The sequence below is a fragment of the Fukomys damarensis genome, unplaced genomic scaffold (assembly GCF_012274545.1).
Source record: "Fukomys damarensis isolate Sample0158 unplaced genomic scaffold, DMR_v1.0_HiC HiC_scaffold_1, whole genome shotgun sequence".
Classification (NCBI taxonomy): domain Eukaryota; kingdom Metazoa; phylum Chordata; class Mammalia; order Rodentia; family Bathyergidae; genus Fukomys; species Fukomys damarensis.
In genome coordinates, this window is record NW_022900913.1 from 956,594 (window position 1) to 964,613 (window position 8,020).

The 8,020-nt window shown below is 61.3% G+C and overlaps 1 protein-coding gene across 1 annotated transcript in view; it reads right to left on the reverse strand.

Moving 5' to 3' along the window:
* Positions 1-5,033: 5,033 nt before the first annotated feature.
* The window catches only part of Irx4 (iroquois homeobox 4), a 4,272-nt gene continuing 1,285 nt past the window's right edge, over positions 5,034-8,020 (reverse strand). The window contains exons 2-4 of the mRNA XM_010606770.1: positions 7,683-7,824; positions 6,732-7,054; positions 5,034-6,370 (exon numbers count right to left, since the gene is read on the reverse strand). Of these exons, the coding sequence (XP_010605072.1) occupies positions 5,520-6,370; positions 6,732-7,054; positions 7,683-7,824 (1,316 nt within the window). The 3' untranslated portion in view covers positions 5,034-5,519. The remainder of the gene's footprint in view (positions 6,371-6,731; positions 7,055-7,682; positions 7,825-8,020) is intronic.

An 8,020-nucleotide genomic window follows, 5' to 3' on the forward strand; every position in this document is an offset into this window, starting at 1 on the left:
TGGCGTGGTGCGGTGCCTACCTACTTGTCTGACATGAATTACACTCTTGCCTCAGGCATCTGCTGCTGTTGCAGAGCTGGGGTTTGTGTTCAGCCTGATTATCTGGAACTTGGCTAATGTCCCATGAAAAGAGATGATTATCAGATTCATTAATTAAGGTCCCATTTGCAGCCCGACTGTGCGTGGGAAACACCTGTGTGCTGGGATGGCCCACCTCTGTGCTGGAGAGATGCTCTGGGCCTGTGGTGGGGAGGGATGGGAATTGGGACAGAGGAGGAGCTGGGCCAGGTGGGAGACTCTGTCCTGACTTGAGGACATGAGCTGAGCTAGGTGGGTGCTGGGGTGGTGTCCTAGTGCAGGCTGTGCTGGTGGGGCAGTGCCCCACTCCTAGGGAGGGCGGACTGAGCAGGGCCACCTGCTAGGTGCAGGCTGGGCTGCCTCCCTGCATCCTCCAGATACCTGTCTGGCCCAGGAGCAAGGTCCCCTGCCAGCGGCAGGGTCTCCCCTTTGTCCCCCACAAAACAAAAGCCTGGGGTCCCGGGCAGGCATCGCACACAGGTTCCTTCCAGGACAGCTTTGTGCCTGCAGGAGGCCCGGCCCCCAGGGTTACCACTGCCCTGGGACTCTCGGTCCCATGTATGTGCTGTGTGCACATATGTGCATGTGTGCACACTGGAGTGTGTGCTTGTGAGAGAGAGGGAGGGAGACAAAGAGAGAACCAGAGACAGAAAGGAGAGGGCAATCCCAGGTGAGGTGTGTGTGTGTGTGTGTGTGTGTGCATATTTGTGCATATGTGTATGCATGTGTGTGTAAGCAGGATGAGCTCACCCCATGCACCCCAGCCTCAGAGGCTCAGGGCCACCTCATCTTCCCTGCCAGGCCACCCATCCTGTTTTGCCCTGCCCAGGGCGATCCTGCGAGAGCCTGGAGCCCATGGCTGCAAAGCAGACACCCTTGTGCTCAGGCTCAGGGCTCAGGTGTATAGGTGAGGCGGGGTGGGGTCCCCCTCTGAGCTGAGGACAGCCCCATGCTCTGTCCTGATGCCCATGTTACTGCTCTGCTGGGGCCTCCTGGCTCAAGCTTGATGCACACAGAAGCCTCCTGCCTGGTCGGTGTGGTGTAAACTCACACAGAGCTGTCCTTGCTCAGGTGCAGCCTGGGACTTCTTCAAGCCCCCCCACCCCCCGCCTGGCAACCCCCTTAGCTTCTTCCTCCTTTCCCTGGGCACAACACTCTGTCCCCAAACAAACAAGCTTGTGTGCCCCAACCCAGGGTGCCTGGCCTCAGGCCCAGGGTCTTCCTCAGCTGTCTCGTCCTGGCTGCTCACAGTGACCCCAGCAGGACTCATGTGCAGCAGGGTCATCCCTTCAGAGCTGTGCTGCTCAGGGCCTGGTGTGCTCAACTACTGGGGAACACCCCCAGCCCCAGGGTGGGAAGCTCAGCACCCCATGGAGCTCGATCACAGGGACCTGTGGCAGATGGGACACGTGTCCCCAAGTGTGGCACACAGCTCCCTGAAAAGCAGAGCTGTCAGCCCAGTACAGCTGGTGTGCTCCAGTCAGGGCCCAGAGAGGCTGCTCTGACCAGAGAGCTGTGGGAGTTCTGGGTCCCTGGAGGGCCTTGCTGGCCATGGAACTGGAGCATGACCAGAACCACGAGCACCTCTGGACCCCCTCACACCAGCAGCCCTTTGGGCTCTGCATCTCCACCCAGGCCTGTGGGGCCCCACAGCTGTCAGCCTCCTGAACCCACTCTTAGGCTTCTGGTCCCACATTTGGGGATCCTGGTGCTGGGATGGGATCACCCTTGTAGTTTAAGGTGCACAACTGGTTTTGGGGCTCCAGGAGCACCCTTGTGGGGTGCTGGAGCGGCAGCAGGCAGGAGCTTCTGAGGATCGCAGGGGCCTCCTCACCTCTCCCTAGGCCAGGCTTCTGCAGAGCTCCAGGCCCAGGTGGCCCTCTGCCCCACTCCATCTTGCTGCTTGCCAACCTCTGCTCCTGCACCGGAAGTCCGCCCTTGCCCTATTGTTCTGGGGCCTTCTGGGGCCTTGGCCCTGGTTACACCAAAGTGTCACTGAGCCCTGTGCTTTCCCACAGGGCCTTGGCCTTGGGGCTCCTGTGAGAACAAACCGGCCGGCAGAACCCTGCCTGAGGACTTTGGCCTCTCCTCTCTGTTTCCCGGGGGGGAACCTGCATCTCCAGGACTCCTAAGGGGCAGGTAAGGTAGCAGCGCTGAGCCGGGAAGAGGAGGTCAGGGACTCCTGGGCTGTAGACTGTCCTCCACCCTGTGCCCACAAGCAGGGCTGGTCCGTGAGAGGCAGCCTGGGTCCCTGCACAGATGAGAGGGCTGCTCCTGGGGCTCCCATCAGTGGGGGAGAGAAGCCAGTTCAGCCAGGCCGCCTGCTGAGGAGGAGGTGGCAGAAATCGCCTGCATAATCTCAGGAGACGACCACTTTAAATCTTAATTGGTTGCCTTTTAAATATCATTTAAGTCTGGCTTCCTGCCTCTCTCTAGTTAAGAAGGCGTCCTGTCAGAATCTATTACCTTGTGGATGTCTCTCCTCAGGTTAAGAAAGAAAGAGAGAAAAAAGGAAGGGGGCGGGGAGAGAAGGAGAAGAGGAAGGGGAGGGAGGAGGGAAGGGAAGGGGAGGAAAAAGGAAAGGAAAGGAAAGGAGAAAAAATGGAACCATCAGCCACGGTTTGAGGGGTCGATAAAGCTTTTAGATTTGGAGACGTTTTCCGGAGCCCATTTCCTGCGGCTACGAGTTGTTAATGGAGCTTAAGGAATTATCTTAGCCGGGCCGGCCGGGGGAGCTGTATATTTCCCCACGCCTGTTCCTGGTCGGGCCTGAATATGCTGCTGTCAGACTCGCTTAATGAAAAGTAACGCGCCGCTGATTACAGTTTTATTTGGGCTCTGTGTACAGAGCGCCGTTAATTTAGCCTCTCCTCTCCTCGGCGTGTTTGCATTCGCCACGCCTGAGTGGCCAGTGCGTCCCCGCGCCGCTACTCTGGCCGCAGCCCCATCCTGACACCCTCTCCCAAGAAGCTGCCGAGATGCAGCCTGAGGCTCTGCCTGGGACCACAACCTCCCCTGCGCTCCCCCCGTGGGCTCGGCACCCCCAGAGCGGGTGGTCGGAGTGAGGAATCAGTGGCCCCCTTTACACGTGCTGAGATGCCTCCCCTCTCCCCTTGTGTCTTTATTTAATCTCCAAGGGCGGGTCGGGTAAATAGGCTGCTGGAGCCCCTCTTCCCCATTCGGGCTCCTGGGACAGGGACTCCTGGGGCTGCCAGAGGTCCCCAGGGTGTGGAGTTGGGGCTGCAGGAGCCCGAGAGCCCTGGAGCGCCCAGGGGAGGGATCTGGAACCCAGCTGCAGTCTGGAGCCTTGGGCGTGAGCTCCACCCTCGGCAGGGCTGCGGGTGCCCCAGGCTGGGCCCAGACCCTTGAGGCCTCCCCAGCTCTCACCCTGCTGCCCCTAGAAGACCCCTTCCTCAGAAAGGCTTGGCTTTGTCTAGGGCTGGGCGGGGGCGCTTGGCTGCCCTTGCAGTCGCATTAAAATTCCTGCTGCCCCAGCCTGGGGCCGCGCGAGTCTCCCCTGAGACTCCACTTTCGCTATTACTGTCAAGTACCCTTGACTCTTTATTTTTGCCCTTTTATCTATTACAACTAATTCGAGTTCTTTTGCCCTTTTCAGTCTAAGACGTGGGCTTTCTGCAAAGCCTCCCCTGCCAGCGAGCTCTTGGAGCGCGCAGCCTTTAGAAATTGAGGGGTTTACTGTCAAAATGAAAATTTCACTTCAAATTATCTTGGCTGATGCTCGCTCGCCAGTCCGGGGGCTCCCGCCACAGGCTTCTGACAGGCACATCAGTGGCGGGCTTCCGATCTCGATAATATCATCCTCGGGAGCGAAAGTCAACGTGGTGACAGCCCAGGCCAGTACAATCCAATTACCGCGTGGCCGGCCCGCCTCAGAGGCGGCTGGGGTCTGTACTCAGGGTCCAAACTCGGGTCTGGGGCCAGGGTGGGCCCCACCACGCGGGGTACCCAGGGAGGCCCAGGAGTCCTGGTGCCGGCAACCTGCGGCTGGCCGAGGCTCACCCCAGTGCCAGCCCTCTGACCCATCAGGCCTGCTCTCTTCAGGGCTAGCCCGCCCGACCGGGGCCTCTTCCAGGGTGCAGGAGTCTGGCGCCGGTCCATCCCACCCCTCTGGCTCTGCTGCACCAGTCTGGCCTGGGAAGTGGTCTCTGTGGCTGTCAATCTGGGGCAAAGACCAGGCTGCGGCCACCTCTCCATCACCACAAGGCCTCCACTCTGATCTCCCTGAACACCAGGACCCTCAGAAGGCACGGGAGGACCCAGGGCAGAGGGCTTCTGGCCCGCGGAGAGCCGGGGCAGACGCCCCCCACCCCAGGCGCAGCAGGAGACACATAGGGAGGGAGCCGGTGAGGACCTCCGACTCAATAGGAGGCACAAAGGGGAACCCCGAACCTGGCTGGGCTGCATCTGCCCAGTGGCAGAACCTCAGAGAACCTGGGCCAGGCTCTGCCCTCTCTCCCACCCCTGCCCAGGCTCCTCCAGAGAGGGGCTCTGGGCCTTTTCACTTTCTGAGCATCGGAAGCTGAAGGCGGGGTCCCTAAGGGAGGGCAGGCGTGGTCGCACAGCCCTAGGCTGCCAGGCTCCTGTGAAGGCTATGTCAAGGGAGAGGCCAGGAGCGGAGATGGCTGGGGCAGCCATGCCCCACGCAGGACTGAGCCTCGGACTTCAGAAACTTTAATTTTAATTCAGTCAAAGCAACCCCTCCGCTCAAAGTCCCGGACTCTGGGCTGGGGATTTAGCTCAGTGGCACCGTGCCTGCCTTGCAAGCACAAGGTCCTGAGTTCCATCCCTGGTACAAAACAAACAAACAAAGAAACTGGAGCCTGGCAAAATGGAAGAATTTAAAAGTTTCCAGTCCCATGCACCTCTAACTTCAGAGCGGTGGACTCTGGTGCAGACCTTCCCACCCACCCTCTGCCTGAGTTTCAAGTCCTGGGGTTCCAAACGTGTTCTTTTCTGCAATGCAAACACCGCCACAAGGTTTTATTGGTTTTGTTACATCAGCCTCTCTCTGAAGCAGGCAATTACTGGTGTGCACTTAACACTTAAGAAAGCAGAACTGTCAGTCAGGAGTGTGCAGCCCTGGAGATGAGGTGCTGTCGGTAAGTGCTGTGGGCGGGGTGCAGTCAGATGGGGGCCATGCTCGACAGCCCACACTGCTAGCCTGGAGCCCAAACGCCTTCCCCGTGTAAACTTTGGACGTAAACTTTATGCGTAGGGGCTCCCGCTGCTCTGAGTACTCCAGCAGGTTAGGAGTTCGGGAAGGCTGGCAGAGCTGAGTTAGGACCTGGTGGGAGGCAGGCAGGGCTCCGCTCAAAGTCAAGGGAGACCGGTGCAGCTCCTCCCTCTGTGCCCGAGGCGGCCTCACCTTCCTTTGGAATCTCAGTAGAAAAGAGCCCCGCCCTCCCCCCTGGACCACAGGCTCAGGTGCAGAAGGGCTTGCCGCCTGCCTTGGGCAGGGTGAGCAGATCCCTTGCAGCGCCTGCACCTGGGGTGTCCTGGGGTGCAGTGGGCGGGAAGGCTCGGGCCAGGGGTGCCGTCAGCACATTGGTGCCTGCCCCCAGGGAGCGTCCCAGTGGCCCCGCATCCAGGAGGGCACCCTTGGCAGTGGCCCAAGCCTGGTTCAAAGTGCTGTGCCTGAGGATGGGGTCGTGAAAGACCCCGTCCACCCAGTTTCTGAGGCTTGTCACTGGGGAGTCCTGGTGCCTGTCCAGGGCCACAGGGGGGGCCAGGACTGCGGGTGAGGAAGTGGCTGGTGTTGAGGATACACCTGTGGGGGCCACTGGACCTTGGCGTTTGAGCATGCAGGAGGGAAACTCAGTCTGGTTCAGGGTGGTGGCTGCAGCGGCAGTGGCGGTGTGGGCCAGTGACCATATGCGTGGCTTGGTCTCCAGGCTCCCTGATGCCCCAGCGGGTGCAAAGCCCAGCTTGGCTTCGCAGGCCCGAGGGCCGCCCTCGGTGCCTGGCTGTGGCTCCGGCCCAGCCGCTGAGCTCCGGAGGCAGATGTGGGCCCTCTCCAGGTCCTCTTCCAGGGCGGTGCCCCCTCCTGCTGCAGCCATGGGCATCCGGAGGGCACTGGAGGCCTCCTTGCCGGGGGCACCCGGGAGAGGGGTGGGGCCCTCGGGCCGGGCGGGGGCAGGCTCCAGGGTGCTGCTGTCCAAGGCCGAGAAGGGCGCCTTCAGCTCACACTCCTGGGGCTCGGCCTCCAGTGCCGAGAGCTCGTCCAGGTCGCTGAGCTCCAGCTCCTTGTCTTCTTTGCCCGTCGGCTCTGGCACTGGAGGGAACAGGGCCATGGTCAACCAGTTGCTCCCCCTCTTAAACACAGCTGGGGCCTTCCTGAGCTGGGAGAAGTGACAGGCCCCTCCCACCCTCCCCTCGCCCAGGGCTCTTCTCTGGGCCAATACGAAAGACTGGGTGGGGTTTGACTCCAAATTGAAGTGTGCACAAAGTGGGGAAGCAGGACTGGGTTCCGTAAGCACCCCGGGGCGCCATCGCTGGCTCCAAGTGCCCGGACGGATGGACTGGATGGATGGAACGGACCGTTCACCCACTTCCCGTTCACCCACTGCTCTGTCCCTGGAGTCCTAACCGCGGGGAGGGTGTCCGGACCGGTCCCGAGGCCAAGCTCCCAGCACCTTCACTCTTGGCGCTTTTGATGGGCTCCTCCCGGGCCTCCTCCTCGCCAGGCTCCTCGCCTTCCGAATAGGGCCGCTTCTCGTCCGCACACTTGTTCCTGGGTGGCCAGGTCATCTTGTTCTCCTTCTTGAGCCGCCGGCGTGCGTTGGCGAACCAGGTGGAGACCTGCGTGAGGGTCATCTTGGTGATGATGGCCAGCATGATCTTCTCGCCCTTGGTGGGGTAGGGGTTCTTGCGGTGCTCCTGCAGCCAGGCCTTCAGCGTGCTGGTGGTCTCCCGTGTGGCGTTCTTGCGCCGAGTGCCGCTGTCCATGGTCCCGTACCTGCAGACAGGGGTCCCGGGTGGGGGTGGCGGGCACAGACCGGGCTCTGCCTCCTGGAAGGTCTGTGCTCATTATGGTTGGTTGGCTGGGCTCAGCCAGGGACCCAGCCTGGGGTGGGCACTGCCCCGCCTTTGTGGCCCAGGGCAAAGATAATGTTATTAAAATGACAGGGAGCTGGCTTCTTCCCAAGCACAGAGGTCATGGCCTCTGTCACTCCACAGAGATAATTCCCTGAGCTACTTTATGGGGCTCTGCTCCTCCGCCTTTGATCCCCAAACCGTAAACACAGATTGCAGACACAGGAGCCTGCACCCTAATGTGTCAGGCCCTGGGCAGAAAGGGTCTCGCGCCAGGTGGAGCAGCCATTGTGGGCTCAGTGGGTGTGCTGAGTCCAGAGTCTGGGCCTCCTGCTATCCCAGGCTGGGTGTGGGGTTTCCTGCTCAGGCTCCCCTGCAGGGGAGGAGGCTGCAGGGAGGCACCCAAGGCCCTACTTGGCCTGGCCTCCTGGGCGCTTGAGACCTGACTGCCTGAAAGACCCCAGCAGAAGGAGAGTCCTAGCAGTGCCCAGAGAGGCGTGGGAGGGGTGACTGTGGAAGGGACAGGCAGGGGAAGACCAGGAGCCCCTCACCTGTCGTAGGGGTATTGGCCCAGGGCTGGCTCGTAGGGGTAGTAGGTGGCTGTGGCTGGTGCGAGCCCCGAGTGGGCAGATCCCGACCCGTCCTTAGAGTCAAAGCTGTTCTGTAGGAGCCGGGGAGGGGTCCGGGTCACAGCTCAGGGACACACCGCGGTGCAGCGCGCACCCCATTCCCCATGGCCCTCGGGCTGGCCCTGGGGAGAAGCCAGATCTGGTGGCAGTGCCAGGTTCCCCAGCGTGGCTCGAGGAGGAAGAGTGGCAGGGAACTTGGATGGAGAGAAGGATGAGAGTGGGGTGGGAGGAGAGGAGGGGAGGTGGGGGAACGGAGCCGG